The 15,234-nt window shown below is 43.5% G+C and overlaps 2 protein-coding genes across 8 annotated transcripts in view; one reads left to right on the plus strand and one right to left on the minus strand.

The window, feature by feature from the left end:
- The window catches only part of Ankhd1 (ankyrin repeat and KH domain containing 1), a 125,268-nt gene extending 118,551 nt beyond the window's left edge, over nucleotides 1-6,717 (plus strand). For all 6 annotated transcript variants that reach the window (XM_063232209.1, XM_063232210.1, XM_063232212.1 and 3 more), the window contains 3 exons: nucleotides 1,721-1,830; nucleotides 6,057-6,227; nucleotides 6,379-6,717. In XM_063232209.1, coding sequence (XP_063088279.1) covers nucleotides 1,721-1,830; nucleotides 6,057-6,227; nucleotides 6,379-6,382 — 285 coding nt within the window. In that variant the 3' untranslated portion in view covers nucleotides 6,383-6,717. The remainder of the gene's footprint in view (nucleotides 1-1,720; nucleotides 1,831-6,056; nucleotides 6,228-6,378) is intronic.
- A 1,085-nt stretch (nucleotides 6,718-7,802) lies between these two features.
- Nucleotides 7,803-15,149, minus strand: Sra1 (steroid receptor RNA activator 1). Of its 2 annotated transcripts, none has more exons than XM_063232225.1 (5): nucleotides 14,556-15,149; nucleotides 14,158-14,433; nucleotides 9,380-9,582; nucleotides 8,498-8,606; nucleotides 7,803-8,343 (listed from the first exon to the last, which is right to left on the minus strand). In XM_063232225.1, exons 1-5 carry the CDS (start codon nucleotides 14,578-14,580, stop codon nucleotides 8,135-8,137), a joined length of 822 nt encoding a protein of 273 aa, XP_063088295.1. In that variant the 5' UTR covers nucleotides 14,581-15,149; the 3' UTR covers nucleotides 7,803-8,134. The 2 variants fall into 2 exon arrangements, with proteins under 2 accessions (XP_063088295.1, XP_023416276.2); XM_023560508.2 differs by having other exon boundaries at nucleotides 14,308-14,433; nucleotides 14,556-14,719.
- Between the last annotated feature and the right edge of the window lie 85 nt (nucleotides 15,150-15,234).

Consider the following 15,234-nt stretch of genomic DNA (forward strand, 5'->3'; position numbering starts at 1 on the left):
ACATAAGAAGGGCATGACTCCTATTTCTCTGTTATATTGTTGAATCTTCTTAGTAATGTTTATAAATATATGACTAATTCTGGGCTTAGTTCCATGGTCCCAAGTATGAAAAGCCAATATGTTTAACAAACTAACCACAGGAACACTGGAATGGGTTGGCTAAACAAAGACTATGCCAAGAAGCTGATGCAATAGAGAAGGAAAAACTACCCCCCTGAAAGTATAGTCATCAACCTGTTTGGATTTTAATATAGTTGAATTTCCTGGTCTTATGTATAGACAGTGTTAAAGAAGAAAATAAAAGATTTGAGGCTGACAGAAGGATACAAAAATAAATAATAACAAGGATACAAAAATAAATAATAAATAAATAAATAGAAACAGAACTATACAAGCGGTGGCAGTTCTCTACCCTCACTCCAACAAGAATTTTTAATTTTTAATCTTCTCTGTTCAAGTTCTAAAGCAAGCACCAGATCAGACATATTTGTTCTCTGTTAACATAAACATTCCCTAAACTAATTTCTTATTTTCTATTTTCAATGGGTTTGGGAAGTATCACTGGTGTTGAATTTGTAGTGATCAAGAACCACATTAAATGTTTTCAAGAGGCTTCCTTGACCCTTGGGAGGAATAAAGACCCTTTGGATCACTACATGTCTATATTTTCACTTACATTTAACAAAAATAATCACTTAAAACTAGTGAAGCGAATGAAACTATCCTTGAAATATACACTAGTGAGTGATAACATTAAGCAAAATCACTCGGAGGGACAAAAGGGTAAGTATTGTTGTAGCGTAACTATCTGTAATACGTTTGAATTGTCTGAAGGAATCCTTAAAGCTATATTCTGTACCTGGAGGATAACAGAGCAAGAAATTTGTTTCTCAGATCAGGAAAAAAGGAGGAGAAACCCCTAGAAGACTTAGGCAGAAAGCGGAGTTACGCAGTGAAATAAGTTCTTTAGGGTGCCCTCCTCCCTTCCCGCTTACGCGCACCACCTTCCTTTCTTTCTGTTTGGATCCTGGTAGCCTACTCCCAATCCCATTTTGCCTGCTATAATCTCTTCTTCCTCTGCCTGCCTCTTCCTGGCATTACTTTACTGCTATTTTACCAACCTGAACATTGGATAAAACCTAGCTCAGGTAAGAACTTAATTACTTTCAAAATATACAGGGGTTTTTGGGGTGAGGGAGGCAGAATGGGTATAGCAGAATAAGAGTCAGAAGCCTAAACTTTATTTTCATTTCTTCCACTTGAAGCTGTATGATTTTAGGCAAGTCATTCTATCCTTCTGGGATTCACTTAAAAGAGTTTTCTAGTTCTAACACAGATTTTCTTCTTTTTCCTTATGAATGAGCATATATGGTATAGTACTAGAATCCATTAGATTGTTTACAGTGCTATGGTTTGGTTCTGATGTGGATTCAGTAGCCTGCTATTTTGAAAACCGGAACTGATTTTGAGATTTTAGTGGAGGCAGAAGAAAACCTTGTACATCTGTAGTGAGCCCTCAAGTCATTAACCATCCTGCCAAGGCACAGGTCAGACCCCCTGAGAATAAGAGTCCTTTAAGGAATAAAACTATCATCAAGTTTTCTGGATCCACTGATTCAGGGAGTCCTCAATGTAATAAAATTCCACCAATAAAATTACTGATATTTTAAGATGCTTTAAACCTGTTGTGGCTACAGTGTGCTGACTTGCCCTTTTATAGGCCAGTCTGCTTTCTTCAGTCCCTGGTCTCAAAGGGGAAATCCCATCACCCCAGCTAACCAGACCGAAGAAAAGAGCTGGACAACCAATGGTGGCTTCTCCTAACCAAAGGTAAGAAATCTCAGGACTTGAAACTATGGTTTCAATCTGCTTGTGTAGATTCTGGCCAAATCCTTCTAACTCCCAGCCTCATGCACAAAGAGACCCTCTTTAGTTTGAATTATCTTGCGTAGGGGAAAAACAGGTCCTATGATAGTTTCAAGCCAAATAGAGAATACTTGGTGTGCATGGTTCTGTCCAACTGTTGGAAGGCCTTTGAACCGCATTGTCAACCCAGGAAGAGGCAAACTAGAGGAAGACCGCTTCTGAACTTCTCGTCCTCTGACTAGTGCAAAGCACTTCTATCAAGAAGTATGGTTGGTCATATGGCTTCCCAGTGAACCCTGTCCTAGGCTCTGATAACACTACCGTATTTTCTATTCACCCTTAATGATTTGTTATTTGCCAAGAGGCAGATAGCTTCGCCTTCACCCTCCTGTAGGAAATGAATGAGACAAAAAGGTATATTAAGTGTCAAAATCCTCAGTGTGCTAAGAGCACTTCCAATAGAGGACATAGGCCTGGGCTTTGAGGCCTATTTTGGAAAAAGAGCATAAATCAGATAATCAGACTGAAAATCTACCTTGTGGTTCCTTTTTACTTGTTTTATCTTGATGGTTTATGAATCCAAAACAATTTGCCTGGTAGCAGAGATGAAGCAAGGCTATGTATAGATGTATTTTTTTAAGCTTTTATATCTAATGGGATTTTAGTGTTATTCTGAGCTAAACTTATTCCTTCATCTACGTTGCATGGATGATGAATCTGGCTTTCTCTCTCAAATACTTATTTTCATGTTCCTTGGCCCTTACTCTATTATCTCCAAAAAAGTTTGCTGCAAGCAATATTCATTATAGTAGTAACAGCAGTAACTGCTACTGTTGTTTTGTAGTAGAGACTCATAAAAGGCAGGCTTTACTCCCACATGGATCCTTCTTGAAAACCTCTTATTTCTGTTTCTAACTATTCTTTCTGGGTCTATTTTAGCAAATCCTTAACTTCAGTAAATATTAATGTGCTCAAGTCTCTCTTCCACTGTACCTTCTTCCCAGGTAATCTCATCTCATACTCTTGGATTTTATTCCATTCAAATCTACCCCAGAGTTTTTCCCCTGAGTTTCATTTAGGCCAGTATTATCTAGTTCCCTACTGTACGCATCTGGGCATTCCACACCCATTATTCAGTCCCCATTATGATAATCCCTCTTCTTGCCCTCCCTATTTCCCACATTTCCCAAATTTTTGTGGTACTGTGAACCAGTAAAGGCAAGCACTTTATCACTAAGCTATGCCTCAAGCCCTATATTAATGTTGTAACTACAAAGATTCTCAGGGAAAAAGATTGGGAATTCCTAGGACAGTGATGGCAAAATTAAAGCTTTAAATGATAACAAACACTCTGCTGCGGCATGGATGTCACAGGTTTGCCACTACAGCCCTTTAATAAATCACTTTGCTATTTACCTCTGTGTATCTGATTCATCCTGTTATCTACATTCCTGTTGCCCCTGTGTTTTTCTCATATCCCCAACTCTCCACCTCATCAGACTACTTCCTTGCTTTGCTTAAAGGTAACAATATCAGAGGACTCTCCGCTTCCAGTCCTTACCCTCCAGCATGTTAATACACTTCAGTTAGGCCCACACCACTTTGTAAGAGGTTTAAATACCTTTTTCGGAACAATAAAATATACATACCATTGCTATCTAAAATGTGATTCTGAGGACCTGTGGCATCTGCTACCAGAGATTGTATTTAAAAATCCTGAATCTCAGCTGGGTGCAGGGGAGAATGCTGTAATCTGGGAAGACTGAGGCAGGAGATCAGGCCAACCTGAATTACATAGTGAGACATGTTTCAATAAAACCAAAAACAAAATCATGACTTTCACCCCAGACCTGTATCAGAATTATCATTTAAAGAGATTGCTAGGAAATTTATGTGCACATTAAAATTTGAGAAGCAGTAATTCATAAAACACAGTTTTTTGCTTAAAAGATCAAGAAAATCAGAACAAAGAGAAAACCTGACAAAGCCAGTGCGCTGAGGTTATATTGACAATGAATGCACACATGCAGGTGGTGTATATTTAATTTGGATATGGGAGGGGGCTGCTGGTTTTGAGGAATCCACAAAGGACCACTGGGTGAAATAAAGATTTTCAGTGGGGTACTACGTAGTTAATTCTTTCTCTAGTCTATCATGTCACTTTGCCTACATTCCCCCCCCCCAAGCAATAGTTTTTGACCTTCCTTTCTATAAAAGACCAAGTCTCCTCACCAATCCTGTACTGCTTTAATTTGCCTTGGTAGATCAAAGGGCAGCCCTCCTCACTCATGGTGCTTCAATCAGCTGCAGCTTCCCCTGTCCCTCTGCTTTTAGTCATCCTTTAATTCAAGTACCACCTTTTTTTGTACTCTGTGACCTTCCAGCTATGCTTAAGGTCATCAAAATACTTTTCATAATGTATTGCAACTCTGTTTTTTGAGGTGCTCAGAAGTGATGGGGATAGAACACAGAATCTGGCACATGCTAGACAAGTGCTCTACCACTGAGCTATACTCCGAGGCCCAGTTGTTTAGAGGAGGCAGCCTATCTCTGCTGAAGGATCCAGTCTCTGGAATCTCAGCTTTTTCTCCTGCAAGGTGTGGGACTCTGAAGCAGAGACTTACCTCTATCGGTTTATTTGCTTCGTTGTCAACTGATAATGCTTAAGTGTACCAAACTGTTGAAGGAATGTGTGAATTAATATAGCGCAGCAAGGTCGGCTTATCCCGGGACCAACGTGCAAACAGTAATCAGTTGAGCTGTTATAGCCATCAGAGGCAGCGGTCAGGTGTCGGCCCAGGAAGAACTGAAGGCCGGTGCAGTGCCTGGCACTTTTTTTCATGCTCTTCCGTAGACCTGGGGCTTACTTGCTAGTAGGCGGGGCTGCCCTATTGAGTGACGGCGGTTGACCCGCCCCGGGCGTGACGTCATTGTCATAGTGTTGTTGCCTTCTGCTGCACGTGGTCGGTTGAGTAGCCTGAGACTCTGGTAAAGCAGCGCTCCACGACTGAAGCAGCTGTCGGTTACCTTCCTGCTCCTCTCGCTTGCAATGTCCACGTCCACGAGCTGCCCCATTCCTAGCGGCCGGGACCCGCTGCCAGACTGTTACTGCACTACGCCTGGAGGCACGCTGTACGCCACGACCCCAGGAGGTCAGCGGGCGGGGCCAGGGTCAGCGGAGTACTGGCGAGAGTGCCGGTGTGCTGTTACTAGTCGGGGTGGCGAGTTGTGGGTCTTGGACTAGTTCGGAGGCTGCTGTGGAGCTTGTAGCTTTGGGGAGGATGTCCAAAGCCTAAAACAGTTCCCAAAAACCTGAAAGTGGTACAACAGTGCCTTGAGTCTATCTTCTGGGTGACTAGGCTATAATTCCTTACTGTGGCTTGGGTTCTGGACGCCTTGCAAACGCTTGTTCCTCCTCCTGTATTGTCTTGGGAGTAGGAGCTTTGGCCTGAACGAGCCCTCAAAAGCCCAAGGTCTTGTGAAGAAGCCATTTGAGCAGTTGAGGGAAGGGAAAATGGGCTTTCGGTGTGTGTGGCCGCCCCGTGGCTATTTGGTTGGGCCAGCAGCCTAGAATCATGAGCTGCTGGGCTCGCGACCCGGGTTCCTGCCACGTGGGTGGGGAGGAGGTGCGCTTTGAGGTCACCAGGCTGGCCAAGTTCCTCTTGGGCTAGGCTGAGGCTTATAGGACTTGGGAGGGGTTAGAATTAGAACAGTGTGTCCCAGTGTTTCACAAGGTAAGCAGGGGCATGGCTTCTCCCTGCAGGAGATAAGAGCCTAGCTGGCAACACTGCACGAAACGCCTCACAACTATTTGACTTTCTGATCTGAGGCTGGAAGCAAGGCCTTGTGACCCAAAGCAAGGAAGCTCCAGAGCATTAGAGGTGCAGCCTTAAATACCTGAGCTGAGTTTAGTGCTCCTGTAAGAAACAAGACCTGAAACTGCCTGAACTAGCTACAATGTCCCACTTGCTTTATGGTGCTTAGATACCTAGTTACACCTGGAATTCTGTCAGTGCTGTATAGGCTTGTAAGATTCTTGTTAAGATCCTGGCTGGGCTGCAAAGCAAGTGTCTTTTGAAACACAGGTCAATGTGATGTAACCTGCCAGCCCCTAAAAGGCTCTGTCTAGGACCCTGGTCACCTGTATATCCTATTTCCTGACCCTTACATAAGCCCCTACCACTCAACAGGCACCAGGATCATCTACGACAGAAAGTTCCTGCTGGAATGCAAGAACTCACCCATTGCTCGGACACCCCCCTGCTGCCTTCCTCAGATTCCCGGTGTAACAATTCCAACTGTTCCACCCTCCAAGCTGGAGTTGCTGAAGGAACAGAAGGAGACAGAGCAAGAGATACCCGGTAAGGAAAGCCATAACTAAAATTAAGAAATGCCTAGCCCTTGGGTTTAAACGTCCTTGTGGAATGGGAGCTCCATTGCAGGAGTTTCTGCACAGATACTGTGCTTGCAGTCCTTCAGTCCAGCAACTAGTTTTACCTTTTCTTTCTCCAGATGATGCACAGTTTGAAATGGACATCTAACTCTGTACAGATGACCCCGTGAATGGAGTTATCCATAGAGGGATCTCTCATGCTGCTGCTGCTGCCACCACCTCTTCCTAGGGTATTCAAAAGCCAGCTTGCCTCATCTAATAGGGAAAGGGTGACTTGGTTCTGGGCCTCCTTTAGTTCTGAGGCAGCTAGACCAGGGATAGGAGCAGGCAACTTGCCAGGCCCTTAGCTCTCTTTGGTCTATAGATACTCATCCCAACCTCCAGTCCTCCGTGCTCAGAGCTGGGACTGGGGGAGAGAGTGTGTCACTTTTGGGCTGCTTAGTAAACATTCAAAGAAATGTCTTGGCTCCATTGTTCTCAATACTGATCTCACTTCAGCCACAAAGCTGAGGGCCCCAGCAGTGCTAGTTAATAGGCCCCAGATCTGTTCACAGTTCCCACTGGGATCACTTTCAGCAGCAGTTACACCCTAAGGCAAGCTACAGGAATTGCCAAACCCTAAACATCAACAACCTGCACTTCTAGTTATTGTTCCAGTCTTCTAAGGAAGCAGCCTTCCTGGCATTAGGCCTCCCTGTGGCCGCACTTCTTTACATTCTTAAGCAGGACTCTATACATTCTTAAGCAGGAGAGGCATCCCTAGCCTATGGAACTCTGACTTTCCCCTTTTCTGCCTTTGCAGTAGGTGCCAATTCCCATTCCAACACTGAAAAGCCTGTACCCTCCCTTCTCACAGCATATCTACCACGACAACCCCCTCTTGCCAAGCCATAGTCACAGAGTTGTGACATTAGTGCTCACACTGGCACTTAAAATTAGCAGCTTGCTTGGTGAGTCAGTTATGATTCCAATTGAAATAATCTGGTATTTTTCTCTTTCAATTTATACAGCAGGCACCAGGCATGGTAGTACATGTCTGTAACCCCAGTACTTGGGAGGCTGAGGCAGGAGGATAACTGCAACTGTGAGGCCAACCTGGGCTACATAGTGAGTTCAAGGCCAGCCTGAACTGTACAGTGAAATCCTATCTTAAAAAAACTTATACAGCAGATATTTCACTCTTAATTTTACTTTCTAGCATCTGTATACATCAAAGATGATACAGTACAAAAAGGAGTCTTGGCTAAGTATAGTGGCATATGCCTGTAATCCCAGTACGAAGGAGGCTGATGCAGGAGAATCATTGACTTTAAGGCCTGCCTGAATTACATAGTGAGACTGTCTTCAAAGACAAAACAAAAATCAAACAGGAGCTGGGGATTTAGCTCAGTGGCTTAAGCGCTAGCCTGGTAAGTGCAAGGTTGTGAGTTTGATCCTGGTACAAAAAAAAATCAAACAGAAGTACTTTTCTTCAGGGCAAAATCTCCCTGTGCTGTCTCAGTTTGTTCTCATGTTGAGATGAAATCATCTAAAGATAGGGGTGTTCCACATAGCAACAAATATGCTCTTCAGTTTAATTTTGGGAAAAGTTGCCAATGGCAGTCTGGCCAAGCACAGCAAGGCTTACAATGAATGGAGGCGGGAGTACAGAAAACCAGAGTATGGGACCATTAGCATCAGAAGGCACCAGTTTCCTGCCCACTGCCCACCACCAAGATGGTTTTTTATTAAAATACACATGTTATAGTTACAAGTGACCCCTCTGCAGCCCAGACCCAATGGGATAGTGTCTCTGGTAGTAAAAGGGAGCCAACTGAGAGAAGACCTCTCTCACCAAGGCCTAGCAGATTGTGTGAGTCTGGGGAATCTCCAGGATTATTGAGCCTCCTGAAAGCCTGGTATGGTCTGGATCTCAGCTGCTGCTTCAGATTTCTCTTCATTTGTCTCTTCCACTGAAGATAGACTCCTTTTTTCTGCAATTAATCGTTTAACTCCCACCATCCACTGACTGACCTCAGTCACGTGGTCAACCATGAGTGAGCGATGGATATCATCTGCTGCATCCCACCGATGATTTAAAAGCTCTGAGGAGAGAGAACGTGAGCAACCAGACTGGGATAAAAGAGGCAGCAGCTTCCATGCCTCTCCTCCCAGTAAGTTACAGTTGCAGTACCTGTTCAGCTCAGCCAACTATGGCGGCACAAGGGACATCCAGTATATTAAGCAACCCACCCATACCTTGCACCAGTATCGCCATCCTCTTCTTTACAGGAATTGACAACTTTCCTCCTGCCCATTGTTCCTGAAGCAGGGCCAGGCGTCGGCTGATGTCATCACATACCTGTTTCTGAGAGACAGAAGCCCCTTCACTCAGTGCTGCCGGCCCAGCAGAGAGATGGAAAGTCAGCACCTTTTAGGAAGCACCTACTTTCTCAGGCCTAGACTTCTATGCTAGAGTTCTGATTCTTTACGTAAAAGTTAGAAGTCCCCACTGAAAACCTGATGAAGTTTATGGATCTCCTCCCAAGAAAAAATGCAGATATGGCTAGAATTTTTAAATCTCAGAGACTTCTTAGAAGATTATCATGCTATTTCACAGATAAGAAAACAAGAATCAAAAAGGTAAGCCAGGTATATAGCTCAGCGGCATAAGTGCCTGCCTGGCAAGTGTGAGGTCATGAGTTCTATCCCTGGTACAAAAAAAAAATCAGAAAGGTAAAATTATCACGTTACTTCCCCTTTCCTTGATCTCCTGTTTCCAGAGAGCTTAGAAAACACTAGGAAGGTAGGTTACTCTTTCTCTAACTGAGCGCAACATAAATTCTCTGAGCCCAGTTGGAATTGTGTGCTCTGAATGACTTGGAGATACAAAAAATTAGCTGCTATTTTTACTAATGAGAGCCGAATTCTGTTCTTCCATAAGCCATTATGACTGAGAAGTTCTGTGAACTCTCTTTAAATCTTGTTTTCATTTTCCTGGGTAAACCTTAACAGATTCTGAAGGGGCCTATAACTGTTAAACAATTAGGAGCCATTGCCCAGAAGGTCTTCCTTGGGCAGACACAGCTGCATTTGGCTGTGGATAGGATTCTTTTCCACCCTTGGAGTGCCAGGGCTTACCCTTGTATGGCCACGGCAGTCCTCCAAAGCTTGTTCCAAAGGTCTCAACACATCCTCTATCAAAGCCTCAGATTCAATGTCTGGGAAGCCCATGGGTTCCACACTGGAGGCAGGGCAGCTCCCCACAGGCGGGAGCCGGGGAGCCTTACTTGAAGGAAGTGGAGGCCCCATTGGAGGGGGCCCAGAGGTCTCTGAGGTAGCAACTGAAAAGGTAAAGCAGAATCAAGCGACATGGCTTAATAGATAAGAAACTATTCTAAACTCACTTCTAAGAAAGTCGATGAGACAACTCATTCAGAAATGTGTATAAAAGCTGGGTACGATGATACCGACCTATAATTCCAACTATTTAAGAGGCTGAGGAATGAAATAAATGGTGATCACAAGTTCAAGGAGAGCCTGGGCAACTTGGCAAGACGGACCCTGGACCCCCTCAAAAAAATAGAAAGCCTAGGGATACAGCTAGGTGGTAAAGTGTTTTTCTAGCATATAAAAAGTTCTAGGTTTAACTTCCCAGGACTAGGTGGGGGAAATCTAAGTATAGTAGCACAAATTTGTAGTCCCAGTATTCTAGAAGGATCACAAATTTGAATCCAGTCTGGGCAACCTAGTGAGACCCAGTCACACACTAAAAAAAAGGGCTGAGTGTGAAGACACTAGGCTTAAGCCCAAGTACTACAAAAGAAAAAAATTATATAAAGTCCCTATTAAATAGTTTGCCATGTACCAAGACTGGTTTATTTACTGACCTCAGGAATTTATGATCTAGTTGGAAAGGGGGAAAAAAAATACCACGAGAAAATTACCAAATTATACACTACAGAGTATGTGATAAAGAGGAATATAGGGACCTATATCAACTATTCAAGGAAAGCTTGGTAAGCTTACCTCAGTTCTGTGATCTATGATCACCAAGTTACTTCTAACCTCTAAACTTGGGTTCCTCTAAGGTAAATGGAGTATTATACCTAGTTATGACATTCACAAGATTATAGTAACTATTATGAATATAGGTGCAGCTGATAGATACTGTGTTGCAAAAAATACTCAAAAGTTTGCAGTTTTTATTGAGAAGTAAGGAATATAATAAATGCAGCTATGAAGAGATTAAAGAAGTAGTACTATGTAGAGCTAAGAGCAATGCTCAAAAGGCATGAACAGTCTTGTTGAAGGGGAGAAACAAGGTCTGTGGCTGGAAATTATCAGCACTGAAGAAAGTAATATGAGCTGTTACTGGAGAGATTAATGACAGAATCCTGATACTGAGTTGTCTGGTCCTAAACTAAACAGTCCTGAGAAGCCACCACAGCTTTATAAAAGCAAGGAGTAATGTGGCCAGACTTGCTTAGTAAGATGGATGCTCTGAGAAAAACTGATTAACAGGTGAAGAATGGAGACTGGGATTTGGCTCAATGGTAGAGTTCTTTCCTTGCACAAGGCCCTGGGTTTGATCCCCAGCATCACACACACACACAACACAACACACACAGAGGCAGGCACAGCAGACAGTTAATGGGAATGCCGACATAGAGTAAGATGAAGGAGGATTGGAAATGGAGTTGTCTGGAATGCTATGTAGGAGGAGGTGTAGTACCCAGGACATGGTGGTTGGGAGTGAGGAAGAGGAGTCTAGATGACTTAGTTCCTGATTTCAGTGCCTGAGAAAGACTAGAAGAGGAAAGGCAAGAACTTTTAGGCATCATCATCTACAAGGATTAATTAATGCATCTAATAATTTAGCCTCTGGGCTACGGACCACTGTTAATCCATGATCATTCTGTCCCATCTGTTCATTCCCCTTTGTTTTGCTCACAGCACTATATCCTGCTTTCCAGCTTTCCAGCTCAACTATTCAGATATTGTGGGGAATTAAAAATTGGTCCCTTATAAATATTTTCTCTCTGAGACAGGCTCTTGCAGTGTAGTTCAGGCTGGTCATGGACAATAGCCTGGTCTAGCTTCAAACTTGTTGTGATGTCCTGCCTAATATCCAAAGTGCTGGGATTACAGGCTTGTACCACAACAGCTCCCTTATAAAACTCTCTTCCTCCCTCCTTCCTCCATTCTAATGCTAAAACCAGTGCTTGTATTTATGAGGAGAAACAGAACCATGCTGTTACACTAATTTAATACTTTCCATGGCCACAGATTTTAAAAGGTGCGCAACACTGCTTCATCTTCCCAGCCTTCAAAATTATTTTTTCATCTTTTGCCTTTCTCTACAGTCTTTACACATCTGACACTGCCTCATTTTTCATTGAGAAAATACTGGTCATCAAACAGGAACTCTCTCATCTTCCCTCCACTGGTTCTACTAACCCACCTACATGCATCTGTAGCTACTTTCTTCCTCCTGTATTAGATGAAAAGTTCCTGCTGCTATCAAAACCATCTCACCAGCTGTAGTCTGCAAGCCAGCCTCTCATATCTTTAGACCTCCCTCCTGCCATTATCCCTTTTCTCCTGCATCATCAATTTTGGTTCTACTGAATTACTCATCAACATATAAACATGCTGTAGTATACACAGTACTGCCCAAAATAATACTCTTACTTCACATTCTTTCATATACTCTACTTAACATAATTTCTTGATTGAACTGTCTATAATTACTCTGGTTTTTTTCATATTATCTTCAGGCCATTGCAGCTGAGTTTGGTTTTACCAAATCCAGAGACCGCTCTTGTTAAGGTCACCTTAACAATTGCAGTGTTTACCAGATTTAATGGTCCCTTAATCTTGCTTGACCTCCCAGCAGCATTCTTCACTTCTGAGTTATTTTTACTCTCTCATGTTCTTCTCTGGCTACTTTTCAGTCTTCTGTGTTGATTCCTTCCCTCGATAACCTTGAAATGCTGGAAAGGCGTAGGACTTGTCTTGGATCCCCATTACGCCTCTATCCACACTTTATGTAACCTTATTCAAGCCTGTGACATCAAATATCCATATGCATGTGGCTATTTTTCTAACTCTGGCCTAGACTTCTCCCAAAGATAGCCTTAACATGATCCAAACCATAAGCCTCTTTCCTTTCCCTAAAAAAAAAAAAAAAAAAAAAAAAAAAAAACTGTCCCGCAATCTTTTATCAGAAAAAAATGAAATACTGACTACTCCTCTATCATTCCTTTCTCCACAACATATCCATCGTCCAATCCCTACCACTCCTATAACTACTATCCTTGTGAAATCATTAAACCTTGCCATATTAACACAATAATTTCTTGATTTATCTTTCCATTTCTTCACAAAAAATCTTGTTTTTCCCCAAATGCTGGGAATCAGACACATGTCCTTATACAGAGTAATAGAGAAAGGGCCCTACTACTAAACTACATCCTGCTTCTCACTGGGATTTTTCAAAGATGTAAATCTCCAGTTTAAACTGGGGAGATTTTGCTTCAGGGGCTGCTTGGACACTTCTGGGTAGGTGCTACTAAGTAGAGGTCAGGGTTTCTGCTCAAGAGCCTACACAATACAGACAGTCCCCCAAACAGTAATAATCTAGACCAACATAACAGCAGAGTTACGTTAAAGTTAAAAACTATGCCCTATATCAGTGAAGGTGAACCTCTTACAGCTTTCAGAAGTGATACAGTCTGCTGCAGCACATACCCGTAGGTTTGCCACCATTACCCTGTATCATTCCTCTGCAGAGGAAAAGGGTAGAGGGAGGCTGAAAGAATGAAACCTGAGGACTTCAGCTCACTTACTGTTCTGGGAAATTCAGGGGGGCGGGGCACAGCCTTTAACTTTTCAGTGCCTTCCAACTCTATCCTGGCAAAATTTATTACACTGAGCCATTCTATTCCACCAGTCTCTGAACTGACCAAACGTCTTCTGAGGGCCTTGGGCTAGCTGTTTCTTATCCCTCAAATACTCCTGAGTCCGACTGAGGGTGGTTTCTGAACCTCGGATCTTGGCATTGAATTACATATATCTCCAGCATATATATATATATATATATATATATATATATATATATATATTTTTTTTTTTTTTTTTTTTTTTTTTGTATCTGACTGTTGTTAAACCACCATGTAGCCCAGGCTGACTTCAAACTCACAGCAATCCTCCTAAGACTCCCAGAATCCTAGGGTTACAGGCTAGCACCACCACTGCCCCAGCCCTTTTTAAATTTTTTATTTTTAAATAGGATTTCAGAGTCATTCTGTTACCCAGGCTAGACTCAAACTTGTGTTCCTCCTGCCTCAGCCTTCTCTGAGTGCTGGGATGTTGCATGGCTGATTTCATCATGCAGATGTCAAATGTCAGCCTCTTAGCTCATTTAGTTACCTAGTAACACATCACCCGGTTTTCTCTTCAAGTCCTTACCAATTTATCTATTACCAGTTTATTCTTCAGCACTACAGTATAGACTTCATGAAAACACAGCCTATTTGTCTTTCCTACAGTTTCGTTTGCCCTCTTAATGAGTGCTTAGTAAAAAATACTGATTGAATGAACGAATGACACGTTAAGTATGAGGTGCTTATTATAATACCCAAGTGAAGGCATAAAAATAAACACATGAGATTCTGAGAAGAGGTCTACATTAGATAAAAAATTTTAAGTAGGGCCAGCAATTTACTCAGTGGCATTAGCATCTGCTTGGCAAGAGCGAGGTTATGAGTTCGAGGCCCGGTGCCCAAAAAAAAAAAAAAAAAAAAAAAAAGGAAAGAAAGAGAAAAAAAAGTAATGTAAACATAATTCGGGATAGTCTCGCAGAGATCACATAGGATGAAAACATAGGGTACTTTTTTAATCAAAATTTCACTTACTGACTTGCGTAGCAGAAGGGAAACTCGGAAAAGCTCCTAGGGTCCCAACCTCTTTATGGAGCCGTGGGAGGAGTAAAACGCCCAGGGGATAAGCTGACCCTGGAACCGCCTTATCCTCCGCGGGCCTCCGCGCACAGGGACCCCACGCACCTCTAGGGGATCCATCCTGGGGGGCGGCGACCCTCTTAGTGAGCGGCGAGCGCTTGGGTCCGCCAGTCTGGGTCTGCAGCCCGTAAGAGAACTGCGGCGGATCGTTCCAGCCGCGCGCCTTGTTGCCTGCAGAGACGAGGGGAAATGTAAAGCGAGACCCGGACTCCGCCGCCCAAGGTTATACTGGGGCTCAGGGAGACAAACTGCGCGCCCCCACCCCGACAGCCGCGCTCTGGCCGAGCTCTCACCCGGCTTCACGTAAAGCTCCGCCATCTCCACTTCCGCACCGCCAGCGGGGCAGCGTGTCACTTCCGGGGCGGCCGCTCTGCTGCCGGCCGCTCGGCCGGCGGTTGTGGGCCCTTGAGATTGGCCAGTGCTTCGCACCAGCCGCTGTCAGCAAGACTGTGCACCACTTTCCTATGGGCTAGGTATCTCCTTCAGCTAATAGTCCATGGGGTCATGGTCACAAGGCACCAAGCGAGTATGTTTTTCCAAGGATCTCGTGCACCTAAAGCCCTAGCCCTATCTCAGGCTCCAATCACATTTGTCCTAAAGGGCAAATTCAAGCCAAAAAGCTGGTCCGTGTATGTTTCTCTGTGATCTAGTAAACCCCGGTTTCTGGAGCCTTACCTCTGTCCACTGTCCCCTAGGCTCGCTAACAAGTTCTCATCTTCCTTCAATACTTAGATGTCAGCTCTTCAGGAAGTCTCCTGTAATGCTTTAGGCCACTGTTAAGTGTCACCCAAGCTCCCACAACCCTTTGAAACTTTCTAGCTGTCCTACATATTTTCTACCTCGTTTGTCTTCTGTTCACCTCTTCAGTAATAGGCCTCTCAAGTACTTTCTCAATGCTTTGCTTAATGCCTCACAGAGACCTTAGAAATGTTGAATAAACGAGGTTAGACTTCCATCACATCCACACTGTCA

This window comes from Cavia porcellus, unplaced genomic scaffold (assembly GCF_034190915.1).
Source record: "Cavia porcellus strain 051 isolate PalLab524CR breed Dunkin Hartley unplaced genomic scaffold, mCavPor4.1 scaffold_21, whole genome shotgun sequence".
In the NCBI taxonomy this organism is placed as follows: Eukaryota; Metazoa; Chordata; class Mammalia; order Rodentia; family Caviidae; genus Cavia; species Cavia porcellus.

What these genes read in the sequence shown, in the direction of transcription:
- Sra1 (XM_063232225.1), bottom strand. Translation starts at nt 14,580, where the DNA reads ATGGCGGAGCTTTACGTGAAGCCGG. An exon ending in GGAGCTTTACGTGAAGCCGG is followed by an intron (nt 14,434 to 14,555) that starts GTGAGAGCTCGG and finishes TCGTCTCTGCAG; the next exon opens with GCAACAAGGCGCGCGGCTGG. An exon ending in CCCTTCTGCTACGCAAGTCA is followed by an intron (nt 9,583 to 14,157) that starts GTAAGTGAAATT and finishes TTACCTTTTCAG; the next exon opens with TTGCTACCTCAGAGACCTCT.